This window comes from Oncorhynchus kisutch, linkage group LG16 (genome assembly GCF_002021735.2).
Source record: "Oncorhynchus kisutch isolate 150728-3 linkage group LG16, Okis_V2, whole genome shotgun sequence".
Classification (NCBI taxonomy): Eukaryota; Metazoa; Chordata; class Actinopteri; order Salmoniformes; family Salmonidae; genus Oncorhynchus; species Oncorhynchus kisutch.
Window position 1 is genome coordinate 9,471,201 of NC_034189.2, and position 19,859 is coordinate 9,491,059.

Here is a 19,859-nt window from a genome sequence, read left to right on the forward strand (position 1 = left end):
CAACCTCACTGACTTATTAAAGACAGAATCCACATTAGGCGAAACAGTGCCACTGTTCACCTCAGCGCCATTGTTATAGCGTTTTTGTTTTGTTGACTAAATGTAAATGAGCAGCGTGGTAAAAACAAATTGCAGTACATCAGTGGATGGCTCATAATAAATAGCTGGAACTGATTCCGCTCCAGCCATTACGAGTCCGTCCTCCCCAATTAAGGTGCCACCAACCTCCTGTGCAGGACATATTCTTCTGTTCTATCGAAGCGTGCAGTGATGTCGGAGGGAGAGAAAAAACTGTGTTCGTTGTTTGCTGTAAACTTCTTTGTTGGTATAATATCTCAAACAAAAGTGGCAGTTTTACCATTAAGGATTCCAACTTTAAAGAATATAATTTATTCACTATGTGCCACAGAAACGGCTTTTACTGTGAAGTAAGCAGTAGGAGCAGTGATTCAATAAGTTGTGTCCACTTAAGGACACTTAAAGACTTAAGGGTCAATTCAAGTCCCCCCCCCCCCCCCCCCCCCCCCAATTCAAGTTCTGCAATGTTGACAATACAGTAATGTGTGGAGACCAACGTACTTTTTTCAATTTCAATTTATTTGAGAATTAGGTAATTATTTAAGAACAGTGCAAAGTTGCCAATATATTTGGCCGCACCTGTATGATAACCACTGTTTGTCTAAGCGTGGTTATTGTTTCCCTTTCCTACGGGTCTGTAGGCTGCCTTACACAGCAGTAAACTCCCATCCAGCTGGCGGCGCCTGTTGTGCATTTCTAAGCCAACCATCCACTAGAATAAAATGCATTTTCTAAAATTCCTTGACTACAGCACGGAAGTAGGATTTTCAACGTTCTCTGTGTGTAGTAAAGAAAGACCAACTGACAATACTAAATAGGCTACCCAACTCTCATTCGACTGACAATGACTAAACTACAGTTGTTGAGTGTGTTTCTAAATGAGCGCTTAACGGCGGCTGTTGTGGAGATTGTCGGGGCAGTTGAGAAAACGGTAGTGGAGTACCAGGAGGAGAATGATCGGCTACGGAGACTGCTGCGGATCACACCACTAACGTTATCGAGAATAGGTACGTAGTTATGAACATAGAAATAAAAATGAATAGAACGGGCTTGTAACTGATGCGGCTCATGCAATGGGGATGCAGTAGTTGTATTGTCATTAGAGTTGATTCAACAAATTACAGCACAGATTGCTGGATATTCTTCCTGCTGTACTCCTACGTGTACACTCGTAATGGCCGCCATCCAAACATAGCATAATTGACTTGAATAGTGACACCCGTTCTAATCATTCTTATATCTGTGGCTATGTAGCCTTTGATCGTGACTCTCAGTAAGGGGAGTTCAGGAACATTAACACGCATCACTTGCGGTACGACAAAAACAACACAGAGTTACACATGGGATAAACAAATGTACAGTCAATAACACAAAATATAAAAATCTATATACAGTGTGTGCAAACGTAGTAAAATTAGGGATGTGAGGCAATAAATAGGCCATAGTTGCGAAATAATTACAATTTAGCATTAACACTGGAGTGATCGATGTGCAAGTAGAGATACTGGGGTGCAAAAATAAATAACAATATGGGGATGAGGTAGATGGGTGTGCTATTTACAGATGGGCTGTGTACAGGTGCAATGATCGGTAAGCTGCTCTGACAGCTGATGCTTAAAGTTAGTGAGGGAGATATGAGTCTCCAGCTTCAGTGATTTCTTTTTTTTTCTTCTTTTTTTTCTTCTATTTGTTCCAGTCATTGACATGGGTGCACCTCAGCCACGCTCAAGGTCCTAAACGATATCATAACTGCCAATGAAAAGAGACATTACTGTGCAGCCGTATTCATCGACCTGGCTAAGGCTTTCGACTCTGTCAATCACCACATTCTTATCGGCAGACTCAACAGCCTTGGTTTCTCAAATGACTGCCTCGCCTGGTTCACCAACTACTTCTCTGATAGAGTTCAGTGTGTCAAATCGGAGGGCCTGTTGTCCAGACCTCTGGCAGTCTCTATGGGTGTGCCACAGGGTTCAATTCTCGGGCCAACTCTATTTTCTGTATACATCAATGATGTCGCTCTTGCTGCTGGTGTATTCTACAAATACCCAGGTGGCTGGTTAGACTGTAAACTCTCCTTCCAGACTCACATTAAACATCTCCAATCCAAATTAAATCTAGAATCGGCTTCCTATTTCCCAACAAAGCCTCCTTCACTCATGCTGCCAAACATACCCTCGTAAAACGGACCATCCTACCGATCCTCGACTTCGGCGATGTCATCTATAAAATAGCCTCCAACACTCTACTGAACCAATTGGATGCAGTCTATCACAGTGCCATCCGTTTTGTCACAAAAGCCCCATACACTATCCACCACTGCGACCTGTATGCTCTCATTGGCTGGCCCTCGCTTCATACTCGTCGCCAAACCCACTGGCTCCAGGTAATCTACAAGTCTCTGCTAGGTAAAGCCCCGCCTTATCTCAGCTCACTGGTCACCATAGCAGCACCCACCCGTAGCACATGCTCCAGCAGGTATATCTCACTGGTAACCCCCAAAGCCAATTCTTCCTTTGGCCGCCTCTCCTTCCAGTTCTCTGCTGCCAATGACTGGAAAGAACTGCAACAATCTCTGAAGCTGGAGACTCATATCTCCCTCACTAGCTTTAAGCACCAGCTGTCAGAGCAGCTCACAGATCACTGCACCTGTACATAGCTCATCTGTAAATAGCCCATCCAATCTACCTCATCCCCCATACTATATTTATCTTGTTCCTTTGCACCCCAGTATCTCAACTTGCACATTCATCCTCTGCACATCCTACCATCCCAGTGTTTAATTGCTATATTGTAATTACTTTGCCACTATGGCCTATTTATAGCCTTACCTCTCTTATCTGACCTCATTTGTACATGCTGTATATAGATTTCTCTACTGTATTATTGATTGTATGTTTGTTTATTCCATGTGTAACTCTGTGTTGTTGTATGTGTCAAACTGCTTTGCTTTATCTTGGCCAGGTCGCAGTTGCCAATGAGAACTTGTTCTCAACTGGCCTACCTGGTTAAATAAATAAATAAAAATATGTAAAGGGATGAATGAGAATATGTACATATAAATATATGGATGAGCGACGGCCATGCGACATAGGCAAGATCAAATCAAATTTATTTATATAGCCCTTCGTACATCAGCTGATATCTGAAAGTGCTGTACAGAAACCCAGCCTAAAACTCCAAACAGCAAGCAATGCAGGTGTAGAAGCACGGTGGCTAGGAAAAACTCCCTAGAAAGGCCAAAACCTAGGAAGAAACCTAGAGAGGAACCAGGCTATGTGGGGTGGCCAGTCCTCTTCTGGCTGTGCCGGGTGGAGATTATAACAGAACATGGCCAAGATGTTCAAATGTTCATAAATGACCAGCATGGTCGAATAATAATAAGGCAGAACAGTTGAAACTGGAGCAGCAGCACAGTCAGGTGGACTGGGGACAGCAAGGAGTCATCATGTCAGGTAGTCCTGGGGCATGGTCCTAGGGCTCAGGTCAGTTGAAACTGGAACAGCAGCATGGCCAGGTGGACTGGGGACAGCAAGGAGTCATCATGTCAGGTAGTCCTGGGGCATGGTCCTAGGGCTCAGGTCCTCCGAGAGAGAGAAAGAAAGAGCGAATTAGAGAGAGCATACTTAAATTCACACAGGACACCGAATAGGACAGGAGAAGTACTCCAGATATAACAAACTGACCCTAGCCCCCCGACACATAAACTACTGCAGCATAAATATTGGAGGCTGAGACAGGAGGGGTCAGGAGACACTGTGGCCCCATCCGAGGATACCCCCGGACAGGGCCAAACAGGAAGGATATAACCCCACCCAAAGCACAGCCCCCACACCACTAGAGGGATATCTTCAACCACCAACTTACCATCCTGAGACAAGGCTGAGTATAGCCCACAAAGATCTCCGCCAAGGCACAACCCAAGGGGGGGCGCCAACCCAGACAGGATGACCACATCAGTGAATCAACCCACTCAGGTGACGCACCCCTTCCAGGGACGGCATGAGAGAGCCCCAGTAAGCCAGTGACTCAGCCCCTGTAATAGGGTTAGAGGCAGAGAATCCCAGTGGAAAGAGGGAAACCGGCCAGGCAGAGACAGCAAGGGCGGTTCGTTGCTCCAGAGCCTTTCCGTTCACCTTCCTACTCCTGGGCCAGACTACACTCAATCATATGACCCACTGAAGAGATGAGTCTTCAGTAAAGACTTAAAGGTTGAGACCGAGTTTGCGTCTCTGACATGGGTAGGCAGACCGTTTAAAAAAAAATAGAGCTCTATAGGAGAAAGCCCTGCCTCCAGCTGTTTGCTTAGAAATTCTAGGGACAATTAGGATCTGAAGATGCAGTAGATGGTATAGAATACAGTATATACATATGAGATGAGTAATTAAAGTGGTGTTAATAAAATGTATCACTAGTCACTTTAAATATGTCCATTTATTAAATTGGCCAGAGGTTTGAGTCTGTATGTTGGCAGCAGCCTCTCTGTTAGTGATGGCTGTTTAACAGTCTTGAGATAGAAGGCTGTTTTTCAGTCTCTCTGTCCCTGCTTTGATGCACCTGTACTGACCTCGCCTTCTGGATGGTAGCGGGTTGAACAGGCAGTGGCTCGGGTGGTTGTTGTCCTTGATGATCTTTATGTATTTTGAGGCTTAAAATCAAAGCTAAGATGTTTTGTGATTGAATTTGCAGTATGTATTTAGTTTGAGATGTAAGCTAGCAACTTTAAGACTGTTTCGTTTGGATGAACAAAACAGTTGCTTAGCAACCAGATACTGGCATGTTCTCTGGAGAGAAAAAAAATAAGTGAGTTCCAATATTTGCATAATCGTTGTGATTGGAGGATAGCTGTGAGGGTTGCTGAATCAGGATTAAATACTCTGTTTGATTCAAATTTCTGCTCCTTCCCTCCAGACTCCCTGCAGATCTCTCTCGCTGACTCTGAAGAGGAGGTTCCCCCTGAGCAGCAGCACTGTGAGCAGGAGTGGAGCCCCAGTCGGGGGCAAGAGGACCCAGAGACCACACAGATTAAAGAGAAACAGGAGGAACTCAGGACCAGTCAGGAGGAAGAGCAGCTTCAAGGTCTAGAGCCTGATATCATAGAGTTCGATTTCACTCCTTCAGGTGTGAAAAGTGAATGTGATCAGGAGGACCCACTTTGGTCCTTGACTCTTCCCCAAACCCAGACTGTGAAGGGCAGAGAGAGAGGCTCTAAACCAGTGGATCTCAAACCTTTTGTCACTGTGAACCACCTAAAGGGTCTTTACATTCCCTGTGACCCTCCAGATAATCAGAACAATGCCTCCAGCCACAGTTCAGCTGTAAGCAGAAACCCAGTAGGACTTGACAGCAGCCCACCATTGGATCTGAACACAATAATGGGGGAAACCTGCACATGGCCCTTTTGTGGCAAGACCTTCAAACAAAAAGGACATCTGTCCAGGCACATGAGGGTTCACACAGGAGAGAAACCGTTTAGTTGTGGTGACTGTGGGAAAAGCTTCAGTCAGAAGGGGACCCTAACCATGCATAAACTGACTCACACAGGAGAGAAACCTTTTAGATGTTTTTTTTGCTGTAAAAGCTTCAGCCAGAAAGGGGACCTAATGAGACACATCCTGACTCACACAGGAGAGAAACCATTTAGCTGTGGTGACTGCGGTAAAGGCTTCATTCGCAAGGAGCACCTAACTGCACATTTACAGACTCACACAGGAGAAGTGTCGGTCTCAAGCAGAACCTAACCATGCAGAAACTGTCTAAACCGTTTAGCTGTGTTGACTGTGGGGAAAAGCTTCGGTGTCAAGGGGAACCTAACTGTTGACATACAGACACAGGATGATACACTGTTATTTGTGGTGACTGGGAAAAGCTTCGGTGTCAAGGGGAACCTAACTGTTGGCATACAGACACAGGATGATACACTGTTATTTGTGGTGACTGTGGGAAAGGCTTCGGTGTCAAGGGGAACCTAACTGTTGACATACAGACACAGGATGATACACTGTTATTTGTGGTGACTGGGAAAAGCTTCGGTGTCAAGGGGAACCTAACTGTTGACATACAGACACAGGATGATACACTGTTATTTGTGGTGACTGTGGGAAAGGCTTCAATCATAAGATGGACCTAAGGAGGCATAAACTGACTTTCAGTGCATTTGGAAAGTATTCAGACCCCTTGACTTTTTCAACATTTTCTTACATTACAGCCTTATTCTACATTTGATTAAATAAAAAAATGGCCTCATCAATCTACACACAATACCCCATATTGACAGCGAAAACAGTTTTTTATCATTTTTTTCACATTTTTTGTATATTTTTAAATAACTTATTTACATAAGTATTCAGACCCTTTGCTATATGATTCTAAAATTGAGTTTGGGTGCATCCTTTTTCCAATGATCATCCTTGATGTTTCTGCAACTTGATTGGAGTCCACCTTTTGGAAAATTCAGTTGACAAGACATGTTCTGTCAGCTGATGAGGAATATGCAAGGATGCGGACAACTCGTAGGAAAGGAGGATCATTCACACTGAGGGTTTCAGATAAAGGTATATAAAAGCAAGTTGTGTGTGTCAACATTTTATGTGAATAAAGTTTGATTTGATTCAATTGATGATGTAATGATTAAACAGTGAATGGTAGGAATGTAGGAAGCTCACAGGTCTGCTGTTCTGTCTGATGTTTTCACGTTATTAAAAACAGGAATTCCTGGGCCTTTTGATTTCGAATGTCTCCCAGCTGATGAGAGAGTGGTTATTATTGATACATGGAAAAAATATTTACTTTCCAGAATATATCTTCCTTCCCATCGGTCCAAAAGTATTTCTCATCCATTTTGACCTAATGCTGCTTATTCATGATATTGTTTTGAATCCATTGGGAAGTAATGATTTACAATCGACCCCTCGTAAGTACACTTTGTAGAAGTGCAAACTCTGTTTTAAGTATACTACAGTGTTTTTCAGTCCCAACTCAATAAAAATGATTTGTAAAATCTCCTTATAACTGCATTCTTTAGTTTAGTGCATGCTGTCACATCAATCCCTAACCGTTGCCGTTATCAGGAGTCACCTGTGTTACAATTTCTTATTTTGAAATATATTTTATATTAATTTATTTTATAGTTCAATACAACACAAAAACACAGTGGAATATTGCTGAAGACATACAGCTACAATAGGACAACAATATGATAGTGACGACAACAGGACAGTCAGGTAAGCATTCACAATCCGGTCTTTATCCAGAAGATCCAGAAATATGGACCCAGAATCTGTTGCGTCATCAGGAGGGATCAGCCAATCGTGAAGAAGAAAATGTACTACTTTAAAATGGATACTGATAACAAGTTCAAACAGGTGCCATTAATACAGGTAACGAGTGGAGGACAGAGGAGCCTCTTAAAGAAGTTACAGGTCTGTGAGAGCCAGAAATCTTGCTTGTTTGTAGGTGACCAAATACTTATTTTCCACCATAATTTGCAAATAAATTCATTACAAATCCTACAATGTGATTTACTGAATTTTTTCCCCTCATTTTGTCTGTCATAGTTGAAGTGTACCTATGGTGAAAATTACAGGCCTCTCTCATCTTTTTAAGTGGGAGAACTTGCACAATTGGTGGCTGACTAAATACTTTTTGCCCCACTGTATATATATACATATATTGCGCTTGTCTTTTTCTAGTAGCACTGACTTTGCTGATAACTTCTGTCTTGAGGAAATAACACTCAAACATGCATGAGAGCACCAGCTGTTCTGGAAAACTGTGTGATCACACTCTCCGCAGCCGATGTCAGCAAGACCTTTAAACAGGTCAACATTCACAAGGCTGCTGGGCCAGACAGATTACCAGGACGTGTACTCAGAGCATGTGCGGACCAACTGGCAAGTGTCTTCACTGACATTTTCAACCTCTCCCTGACCGAGTCTGTAATAACTACATGTTTCAAGCAGACCAGCATAGTCCCTGTGCCCAAGAATGCAAATGTAACTTGACTAAATGACTACCACACCGTAGCACTCACGTCGGTAGCCATGACAGTGCTTTGAGAGGCTGGTCATGGCTCACATCAAAACCATCATCGTGGAAACCCTTGACCCACTCCATTTCACATACTGCCCCAACAGATCCACAGATGATGCAATCTCAATCGCACTCCACACTGCCCTTTCCCACCTGGACAAAAGGAACACCTATGAGAGAATGCTGTTCATTGATTACAGCTCAGCGTTCAACACCATAGTGCCCACGAAGCTCATCACTAAGCTAAGGACCTTGGGACTAAACACCTACCTCTGCAACTTTCAAGTTCCTTGGTGTCCAAGTCACCAACAAACTATCATGGTCTAAACACACCAAGACAGTTGTGAAGAGGGCACAAGAACACCTTTTCCCCCTCAGGAGACTGAAAAGATTCCCAGATCCTTACTTTTTATTTTTTACTTTAGTTTAGTTTATTTAGTAAATATTTTCGTAACTCTATTTCTTCAACTGCATTGTTGGTTAAGGGCTTGTAAGTCAGAATTTCACTGTAAGGTCTACTACACCTGTTGTATTCAGCATTTCACTGTAAGGTCTACTACACCTGTTGTATTCAGCATTTCACTGTAAGGTCTACTACACCTGTTGTATTCAGCATTTCACTGTAAGGATTACTACACCTGTTGTATTCAGCATTTCACTGTAAGGTCTACTACACCTGTTGTATTCAGCATTTCACTGTAAGGTCTACTACACCTGTTGTATTCATCATTTCACTGTAATGTCTACTACACCTGTTGTATTCATCATTTCACTGTAAGGTCTACTACACCTGTTGTATTCATCATTTCACTGTAAGGTCTACTACACCTGTTGTATTCAGCATTTCACTGTGAGGTCTACTACACCTGTTGTATTCAGTGCATGTGAGAAATACATGAATGAACTTACTGTAAGTCGCTTTGGATAAAACTGTCTGCCAAATGACTAAAAGGTCAATGTAAATAAATAAAGATTTTTTAAATATTTTTGATTTTATTTCACCTTTATTTAACCAGGTAGGCCAGTTGAGAACAAGTTCTCATTTACAACTGCAACCTGGCTAAGATAAAGCAACGCAGTTCGACACATACAAAAACACAGAGTTACACATGGAATAAACAAACATACAGACAATAATACAGTAGAAAAATATATATACAGTGTGTGCAGATGAGGTAAGATTAAGGGAGGTAAGGCAATAAATAGGCCATAGTGGCGAAGTAATTACAATATAGCAATTAAAACACTGGAGTGATAGATGTTCAAAAGATGAATGTGCAAGTTGAGATACTGGGGTGCAAAGGAGCAAGATAAATAAATAAATACAGTATGGGGATGAGGTAGTTAGATGGGCTCTTTACAGATGGGCTATGTACAGGTGCAGTGATCTGTGAGCTGCTCTGACAGTTGGTGCTTAAAGCTAGTGAGGGAGATATGAGTCTCCAGCTTCAGTGATTTTTGCAGTTTGTTTCAGTCATTGGCAGCAGAGAACTGGAAGGAAAGGCTGATGTAATGATTAAACAGTACAGAGTATTGGAGGAAACTCACTGGTCTGCTGTTCAAAGTCCGTTGATGTTCTCACATCATTAGAAAATAAATTACTTTGTTTTGTCATTTCTGTCATGCTGATGAGAAAATGTTTGGACTGATGTGATTGATACATCAAATACAATTTCAGAAAAGGTCTCCTTGCTCTTGTCCTAATGCTGCTCATTCATGATATTTATTTAATATTGTATAACGTTATAAAATCGACTCCTGATGATCCTAAACCAGTTTCTACTGGTTTGTAGGCTGCCCCAATCCAGCTGGCGGCGCTATTGTTCTTTTCCGTGTTCGCTACCCGCTACAATCAAGGAGCACATTTTTTTAATTATTATTTGACTAGAACACGGAAATAGGATTGGAGAATACTTTGTTTTGATTTTGCATTCCTTGTGTGAAGTAAAGAAAGACATACTGACTGAACTAAGTTGGGTAACGTTACCCAACTCCAATTTGACTGAAAATGTCTAAACTACAGTTGTTTCGTGTGTTTTTAAATGAGCGTTTAATGGCGGCTGCTGTGGAGATTTTCGGGGCAGTTGAGAAAACGGTAGTGGAGTACCAGGAGGAGAATGATCGGCTACGGAGACTGCTGGGGATCACACCGGAGATGCAACTATGTAAAATAGGTTCGTATGTAGATACTGATAGCTAGTTATAGTTCTACTTTATTTATAAACTGTTTGGCTAAAGTGAGTCACTGTGAATCAATTTGAAAGAACAGTTAGCTAAGCTATTTAATGTAAGATCCACACGTGCATCATTTAAAAGTTGTGTGTCACGAAAACCGTATTGAAATAGAACAACCGGCTGGCTTTGCCATTCTGACGCCGATGCAATTTCATTGGAGATATTACATCTTTCTTTTGATCAGCTGAGGGTTAATGGTCAAAGGCCATTTCCAAGTTAAAGGACCCATGAGCACCAACATGTGAAATTCATAGAAGCATGTCAAATGTATATATTAATAAAGGCATAGATGCATGTTAAACATTTTTTTTTAGGAATAAGCAAAGGCTTTGATTTCTGGTTAAAAAATAAATAAATGGAAAAGGGGTCTTAAACATCTACCAGGCAAATATATAAGAAATACATCAAAACACAATAATACTGAAGTTAAGACCACTAAGGAAGGCCAACTCATTTCAACTAATTTTAACTATGTTTCATTTTGCAGAATTGATTTGCCTAATGTGAGTTTTTAAGACCATTACCCAGTGTCTTGTTATTGTTACAAAACCCCCACATACAGTGAGCTCCAATAGTATTGGGACAGTAACACATTTTCGTTGTTGTTTTTGCTCAGTTTTGACCACATGTAAGTGAATTTGATTAATACACATCCAAGTGAATTTGTCCCAAATCCCCTAAAATGTGGGGATTTTGTACAAAACGTGTTGTAATTTCTAAACGGTTCACCCGATATAAATTCAAGTTGACAGTCTGCACTTTAACCTCATGGTATCATTTCAAGTGCTGGAGTACAGAGCCAAAACAAACAAAAAAACACTGTCATTGTCCCAATACTTTTGGAGCTCATTGGATCTTTAAGATCGTTTTCTAATTTCTCTCCCTCATGAGCAAGGATAATGAAAGTTTACAGAAGTAAGAACTATATTTGGACCTACCAATTCATTATTGTGTTTGTTTATGATTTATGAAGTGCTTAAAAGTGTCATTCTGTTACGGAATCCATAACATTTCCATGCATTTCTGTGTAGTACAAGATCAGGGACCCATGATGTCATTCAGTTACTGTCATTCTGTTATCAGGTGTTAATCCACTTCAGGGTCAACTTAAATATACACTGAACAAAAATATAAATGCGCAAACTGCAACAATTTCAAAGATTTTACGAAGTAACAATTCATATAAGCAAGTCAGTCAACTGAAATAAACTCATTAGACCCTAATCTATGGATTTTCAGAGATATGCAGCGCGACACATCTACTTTGTATAGCGTTAATCAGGCTGTTGATTGTGGCCTGTGGAATGTTGTCCCATTCCTCTTCAATGGCTGTGCGGAGTTGCTGGGTATTGGTGGGAACTGGAACACGCTGTCTTACACGTCAGCCCAGTGCATCCCAAACATGCTCGAACATCCCAAACATGGGCGACATGTCTGGTGAGTATGCAGGCCATGGAAGAACTGGGACAATTTCAGCTTCAAGGAATTGTGTACAGATCCTTGCAACATGGGGCTCTGCATTATCATGCTGAAACATGAGGTGATGGCCGTGGATGAATGTCACGACAATGGGCCTCAGGATCTCGTCACAGTATCTCTGTGCATTCAAATTGCCATCAATAAAATGCTATTGTTATGCCTGCCCATTCCATAACCCCACCGCCACCATTGGGTACTCGGTTCACAACGTTGACATCAGCAAACCGCTCACCCACACTACGCCATACACGCTGTCTGCCATCAGCCCGGTACAGTTGAAACCAAGATTCATCCGTGAAGAGCACACTTCTCCAGCGTGCCAGTGGCCATCGAAGGTGAGCATTTGCCCACTGAAGTTGTTTACGATACCGAACTGCAGTCAGATCACGACCCTGGTGAGGACGACGAGCAAATGAGCTTTCCTAAGATGGTTTCTGACAGTTTGTGCAGTAACTCTTCAGTTGTACAAACCCACAGTTTCATCAGCTGTCTGGGTGGCTGGTCTCAGACGATCCTGCTGGTGAAACAGCCAGATGTGGAGGTCCTAGGCTGGCGTTGTTTACACGTGGTCTGCGGTTGTGAGGCCGGTTGGATGTAATGCCAAATTCTCTAAAATGACGTTGGAGGTGGATTATGGTAGAGAAATGAACATTCAATTCTCTGCAACAGCTCTGTTGGACATTCCTGCAGTCAGCATGCCAATTGCACGCTCCCCCAAAGGTTGAGACATTTTTGGCATTCTAGTTGTGTGACAAAACTGCACATTTTAGAGTGGCCTTTTATTATCCCAGCAGAAGGTACACCTGTGTAATGATCATTCCTTTTAATCAGCTTCTTGATATGCCACACCTTTTTTGCCACACCTTGATATGCCACGATTTTCCTGTCTTTGGTGTGTATGTGTGTGCGTAGTTTAGGATGATATAAGAAGGAATGGATTTGTGAAAACTTTGGAGCTCTCGCAAATAAATTGGAACCTGATCAATTGTGAGCTGGGAATTCTGTCTGTTTTTATTTAAGACCAGAACTTTACAAACTCTGGGTATCAGACAGATGAAGATCATTGGAATTTATGAACACGGATTAAATAATTACTTGACAGTTTGGTATACATTTTAAAAAGAAAACTCTGCGTCTCAGCTCTATCTAAAGAAAACTCTGCGTCTCAGCTCTATCTAAACTCTGCGTCTCAGCTCTATCTAAACTCTGCGTCTCAGCTCTATCTAAACTCTGCGTCTCAGCTCTATCTAAACTCTGCGTCTCAGCTCTATCTAAACACTGCGTCTCAGCTCTATCTAAACTCTGCGTCTCAGCTCTATCTAAAGAAAACTCTGCGTCTCAGCTCTATCTAAACACTGCGTCTCAGCTCTATCTAAACTCTGCGTCTCAGCTCTATCTAAACACTGCGTCTCAGCTCTATCTAAACACTGCGTCTCAGCTCTATCTAAACTCTGCGTCTCAGCTCTATCTAAAGAAAACTCTGCGTCTCAGCTCTATCTAAACTCTGCGTCTCAGCTCTATCTAAACTCTGCGTCTCAGCTCTATCTAAACTCTGCGTCTCAGCTCTATCTAAACTCTGCGTCTCAGCTCTATCTAAACACTGCGTCTCAGCTCTATCTAAACTCTGCGTCTCAGCTCTATCTAAACACTGCGTCTCAGCTCTATCTAAAGAAAACTCTGCGTCTCAGCTCTATCTAAACTCTGCGTCTCAGCTCTATCTAAACTCTGCGTCTCAGCTCTATCTAAACTCTGCGTCTCAGCTCTATCTAAAGAAAACTCTGCGTCTCAGCTCTATCTAAACTCTGCGTCTCAGCTCTATCTAAACTCTGCGTCTCAGCTCTATCTAAACACTGCGTCTCAGCTCTATCTAAACTCTGCGTCTCAGCTCTATCTAAACTCTGCGTCTCAGCTCTATCTAAACACTGCGTCTCAGCTCTATCTAAACACTGCGTCTCAGCTCTATCTAAACTCTGCGTCTCAGCTCTATCTAAACTCTGCGTCTCAGCTCTATCTAAACTCTGCGTCTCAGCTCTATCTAAACTCTGCGTCTCAGCTCTATCTAAACTCTGCGTCTCAGCTCTATCTAAACTCTGCGTCTCAGCTCTATCTAAACACTGCGTCTCAGCTCTATCTAAACACTGCGTCTCAGCTCTATCTAAACTCTGCGTCTCAGCTCTATCTAAAGAAAACTCTGCGTCTCAGCTCTATCTAAACACTGCGTCTCAGCTCTATCTAAACACTGCGTCTCAGCTCTATCTAAACTCTGCGTCTCAGCTCTATCTAAAGAAAACTCTGCGTCTCAGCTCTATCTAAACTCTGCGTCTCAGCTCTATCTAAACTCTGCGTCTCAGCTCTATCTAAACTCTGCGTCTCAGCTCTATCTAAACTCTGCGTCTCAGCTCTATCTAAACTCTGCGTCTCAGCTCTATCTAAACACTGCGTCTCAGCTCTATCTAAACTCTGCGTCTCAGCTCTATCTAAACACTGCGTCTCAGCTCTATCTAAACACTGCGTCTCAGCTCTATCTAAACACTGCGTCTCAGCTCTATCTAAACACTGCGTCTCAGCTCTATCTAAACACTGCGTCTCAGCTCTATCTAAACACTGCGTCTCAGCTCTATCTAAACACTGCGTCTCAGCTCTATCTAAACTCTGCGTCTCAGCTCTATCTAAACTCTGCGTCTCAGCTCTATCTAAACTCTGCGTCTCAGCTCTATCTAAACTCTGCATCTCAGCTCTATCTAAACACTGCGTCTCAGCTCTATCTAAACACTGCGTCTCAGCTCTATCTAAACTCTGCGTCTCAGCTCTATCTAAACTCTGCGTCTCAGCTCTATCTAAACTCTGCGTCTCAGCTCTATCTAAACACTGCGTCTCAGCTCTATCTAAACACTGCGTCTCAGCTCTATCTAAACTCTGCGTCTCAGCTCTATCTAAACTCTGCGTCTCAGCTCTATCTAAACTCTGCGTCTCAGCTCTATCTAAACTCTGCGTCTCAGCTCTATCTAAACTCTGCGTCTCAGCTCTATCTAAACACTGCGTCTCAGCTCTATCTAAACACTGCGTCTCAGCTCTATCTAAAGTAAACTCTGCGTCTCAGCTCTATCTAAAGTAAACTCTGCGTCTCAGCTCTATCTAAACTCTGCGTCTCAGCTCTATCTAAACTCTGCGTCTCAGCTCTATCTAAACTCTGCGTCTCAGCTCTATCTAAACACTGCGTCTCAGCTCTATCTAAACACTGCGTCTCAGCTCTATCTAAACACTGCGTCTCAGCTCTATCTAAACACTGCGTCTCAGCTCTATCTAAACACTGCGTCTCAGCTCTATCTAAACACTGCGTCTCAGCTCTATCTAAACACTGCGTCTCAGCTCTATCTAAACACTGCGTCTCAGCTCTATCTAAAGAAAACACTGCGTCTCAGCTCTATCTAAACACTGCGTCTCAGCTCTATCTAAACTCTGCGTCTCAGCTCTATCTAAACTCTGCGTCTCAGCTCTATCTAAACACTGCGTCTCAGCTCTATCTAAACTCTGCGTCTCAGCTCTATCTAAACTCTGCGTCTCAGCTCTATCTAAACACTGCGTCTCAGCTCTATCTAAAGAAAACACTGCGTCTCAGCTCTATCTAAACTCTGCGTCTCAGCTCTATCTAAACTCTGCGTCTCAGCTCTATCTAAACTCTGCGTCTCAGCTCTATCTAAACTCTGCGTCTCAGCTCTATCTAAACTCTGCGTCTCAGCTCTATCTAAAGTAAACTCTGCGTCTCAGCTCTATCTAAACTCTGCGTCTCAGCTCTATCTAAACTCTGCGTCTCAGCTCTATCTAAACTCTGCGTCTCAGCTCTATCTAAACTCTGCGTCTCAGCTCTATCTAAACTCTGCGTCTCAGCTCTATCTAAACACTGCGTCTCAGCTCTATCTAAACACTGCGTCTCAGCTCTATCTAAACACTGCGTCTCAGCTCTATCTAAACTCTGCGTCTCAGCTCTATCTAAACTCTGCGTCTCAGCTCTATCTAAAGAAAACAATTGATTCTTGATTGTGATACGTTTTTTGGAAACCTAAAAACTGAACTTCATAATCGTCCAAAAATAACTAAACAAATGATTTGAGCCAATGCTTGTTTTTAATCCCACTCTTTGTTTCCATTCGCTCAGGGAGTGTTATAGTTCAGGTCAATGTGCAACACTTAACACCTCTGTGGGAATCTGTGGTAAAACAGCATCGGTGTATATTATTTTAGGTTGATATAAAAGTTGAGTTTCTAAGGTTTCCAAAACCGTATTGAACACAACGGTTATTAAGGGTTAGACAGAGTGTCAGGACTTTTGTACACATTAGCCACAGTGAGTTCCATAGTAGGAATGAGAACCCAAGTCTTATATGGGTTGTGTTAAGAAGAGCATATACCTAGCTGGACTCAGGCAGGTCTACAGGCTGTGTAGATCATAGACATCAATGCCAATAAAGCCATTTGCTATTTAAAAACATAGAGATCTAAAATTCACCTGTATGATTAAAGTGTTATATTTAATTACGTGGTACATAAATAATGTCTGCTCCTCCTCTTATTCCCTCCAGACTCCCTGCAGCTCTCTGTCTCTGAAGAGGAGGTTCCCCCTGAGCAGCAGCACTGTGAGCAGGAGTGGAGCCCCAGTCTGGGGCAGGAGGACCCAGAGACCAAACAGATTAAAGAGGAACAGGAGGAAGTCAGGACCAGTCAGGAGGAAGAGCAGCTTCAAGGGGTGGAGCCTGATATCATAGAGTTCCAATTTACTCCTTCCTGTGTGAAAAGTGAATGTGATCAGGAGGACCCACTTTGGTCCTTGACTCTTCCCCAAACCCAGACTGTGGAGAACAGAGAGAGAGACTCTAAACCAGTGGATCTCAAACCTTTTGGCACTGTGACCCACCTGAAGGGTTTCGACATTCCCTGTGACCCTCCAGATAGTCAAAACAATGCCTCCAGCCGCAGCTCAGCCATAAGCAGCGACACAGTAGGACTTGACTGTAGTCCACCATTGGATCCCAGTCCACCATTAGATCCCAGCCCATCATTGGATCCCAGCCCACCATTACATCCCAGTCCACCATTGGATCCCAGTCCACCATTGGATCCCAGCCCACCATTAGATCCCAGCCCATCATTGGATCCCAGCCCACCATTGGATCCCAGCCCACCATTGGATCCCAGTCCACCATTGGATCCCAGTCCACCATTGGATCCCAGTCCACCATTGGATCCCAGCCCACCATTGGATCCCAGCCCACCATTGGATCCCAGCCCACCATTGGATCCCAGCCCACCATTGGATCCCAGCCCACCATTGGATCCCAGCCCACCATTGGATCCCAGCCCATTATTGGAGAAACACTGTTCCAAACCCAGCACCACGTCTAGAAAAACTCACCACTGTCGTGACTGTGCTGCAACGTTTCCTCTGAAAGCTGACCTGCAGAGACATGTGACTCTCACCAGGAAGAGATTCAGTGAATGCTGCTTCTGCCAAAAACGCTACAACTCCACCTGTAAACTGAAGGCCCATGTCCGACTCTGCCACGTAGAGAAACTCTGCACCTGTTCCATTTGTAGCAAATTCTTTAAACTCAAAAAAGATCTTTCCAGGCACATGAGGACTCACGCAGGAGAGAAATGTTTTAGCTGTGGTGATTGTGGGAAAGGCTTCAGTCTCAAGAAGACCCTAACCAGACATAAACTGATTCACACAGGAGAGAAACCATTTAGCTGTGGTGACTGTGGGAAAAGCTTCAGTCGGAAGGGGAACCTAATTGAACATATACGGACTCACACAGGAGAGAAACCTTTTAGCTGTGGTGACTGTGGGAAAAGCTTCAGTCGCAAGCACACTCTAACCGAACATATACGGACTCACACAGGAGAGAAACCATTTAGTTGTGGAGACTGTGGGAAAAGATTCAAACACAAGAAGACCCTAAATAATCATATACTGACTCACACAGGAGAGAAACCATTTAGCTGTGGCGACTGTGGGAAAAGCTTCAGTCAGAAGGGGGTCCTAGGGAGACACATACGGACTCACACAGGAGAGAAACTATTTAGTTGTGGCGACTGTGGGAAAAGTTTCAGTGTGAAGAGCAATCTGTTTATGCATGTTAAAAACATCCACAAAGCAAGAAAACTATTGGGGCATTCACGTGCCGAAGTCGAAAAGGAAGTTGCAATTCAAATGCATTATTATCTAAATGTTGACGGTGGGGAGAAACAAAATGGTGCAGTTTGAGGCCATGTGACGGAGAGTGATGCGGGCCCTGGAGATGGGAGTGTGCGCAGGTGGGTCTGGGCAGGGGTGATGTTGTGGATGTCTGTGCGATGTTGTCGTTTGAATGTTTTGTGCGTGTGTAAGAAAAAAAAACAAGGAAGGAAGGAAGTCGCAAGTGTGACATGATTGTGTTCGAGTGCTTTTTGAAGTCGGAATAATTCTTCGACCATTAAGATTTGAGCAAGTTAGATAAGCTAGCCAATGTTGCTAACAATACATTTAGCTAGCTTGCTTGAAGGTGCAGTCTGGGATCTTAAAGGGATACTTCGGGATTTAGGCTTTTATGATTTAGGCCTTTTAGGGTTTTATTTTACAAATTGTATGTCTCTGCATCCAGTATGAAGGAAGTTTGAGGTAGTTTTGCGAGCCAATGCTAAATAGTGTTAGCACAATAACTGGAAGTCTATAGTATCTACTAGCATGCTAGCAGTTGCCATAAACTGCCAGTCATTGCGGTAACACTAGTTAGCAACTTCCTTTAAACTGCATGTCTAGACATAAAAAATCATATTGTACAAATTCTTTGTAACATCCTAGACATGGCAAACAATTTGTTTCATATCAAACGAAATGGATGACGTAGTACACAATTGTGCACACTTTTCGGGGGGCCCCTTTTTGGTTCATGAACACTACTTTTAAAACGACTTTCTGAAAAAATACAAAAGCTCTGGAGCATCACTTTAACATTGCGAATATGGTCAAGTTAGCTACATTATCCACCTTGACAAGGGTTAAGACATTAGAGATTCTGCATCACAGAGGAACAGTTACCAAAGGCTAGGAAGTGGAATGGACAAAAGAACAGCACCACGAGGATCTAAAGATAACCAAGGTGTTAAGAAACCGATTTGGCGTCATCTTTTGATTGAAAAGTTGAGTAGTCAGTGCGAAGCGTCACAAACTCGGCAACCGGTAACAGTTTCCCCACGTGTAATTACGGAGGGAGGGTCGTTCAAGTGAATCTTCACAGTCCGAACTCCCAACTCCAATAAAGCCAACAGCACATGAAGGCCCAATTTTGTTCTCGGAATGGATAAGAATTGGGCTGCCCATGTCAATAAACACTGCCAAAGTCTGTTGGTGTGTTCAGGTTATTATATGTAACTCAGTTGGTAGAGCATGGTGCTTGCAACGCCAGGGTTGTGGGTTCGAAACCGACGGGGGACCAGAAGGAGACATTCTGCATAAGAGCATCTGCTAAATGCCTCAAATGTAAACAGGACTTCCTGGTTGTTTGTTTTGTAAAGTCTCTCAGGTGATGAGGATGGTAAAGATTGGTGTTATTGATACATTAAAACATGTTTATACTTTTAACAGAAAATGTCTCCTTCAATTTGTCCAAGAGTATTTATCAACCATTTTTACCTAATGCTGCTTATTAACCTCTATGGGATCGGTGTCCAGCAAATGATCCATCATTTATGACATTCCTGGGAGTGTTTAAACTTACATATTTTATTACCATATCATTTTTGTATGTTATGTACATGAAAATGTATCAATTGACCAATCCGGCACATTGTGGTGAGACTTTTGAACAGTAATGCAATGGTTCATTGAATCAGTTAAACGTTGCACATACACTGCTGCCATCTAGTGGGCAAAATCTAAATTGCGCCTAGACTCCTTTTACATTTCAAAGATGGAGAATTTTTTTTAATAGAAAACGCATGTTTTTTTCTTTGTCTTATCTTTTAACAGATCTAATGTTATATTCTCCTACATTCATTTC

General features: G+C 42.7%; 2 protein-coding genes across 3 annotated transcripts in view; both read left to right on the plus strand.

Annotated features, from left to right (window-relative positions):
* Nucleotides 1-802: 802 nt before the first annotated feature.
* On the plus strand, nt 803-6,797 carry LOC109879131 (zinc finger protein 69-like). Its single transcript, XM_031791737.1, has 2 exons — nt 803-1,085; nt 4,990-6,797. The coding sequence occupies exons 1-2, from the start codon at nt 923-925 to the stop codon at nt 5,817-5,819; spliced, it is 993 nt and encodes a 330-aa protein (XP_031647597.1). The 5' UTR covers nt 803-922; the 3' UTR covers nt 5,820-6,797.
* Nucleotides 6,798-9,964: 3,167 nt separating this feature from the next.
* Nucleotides 9,965-19,859, plus strand: part of LOC109879141 (zinc finger protein 79-like) — a 29,096-nt gene continuing 19,201 nt past the window's right edge. Inside the window, exons 1-2 of one of the 2 annotated variants that reach the window (XM_031791730.1) lie at nt 9,965-10,283; nt 16,404-19,448. In XM_031791730.1, coding sequence (XP_031647590.1) covers nt 10,118-10,283; nt 16,404-18,085 — 1,848 coding nt within the window. In that variant the 5' untranslated portion in view covers nt 9,965-10,117 and the 3' untranslated portion in view covers nt 18,086-19,448. Of the gene's footprint in view, nt 10,284-16,403; nt 19,449-19,859 lie in introns of those variants that run through there. The other variant, XM_031791731.1, reaches the window with a different exon arrangement.

Coding starts and splice junctions, on each gene's coding strand:
- LOC109879131 (XM_031791737.1), top strand. CDS start 923: ATGACTAAACTACAGTTGTTGAGTGTGTTTCTAAATGAGCGCTTAACG. Junction 1,086..4,989: donor ACTAACGTTATCGAGAATAG/GTACGTAGTTAT, acceptor CCTTCCCTCCAG/ACTCCCTGCAGATCTCTCTC.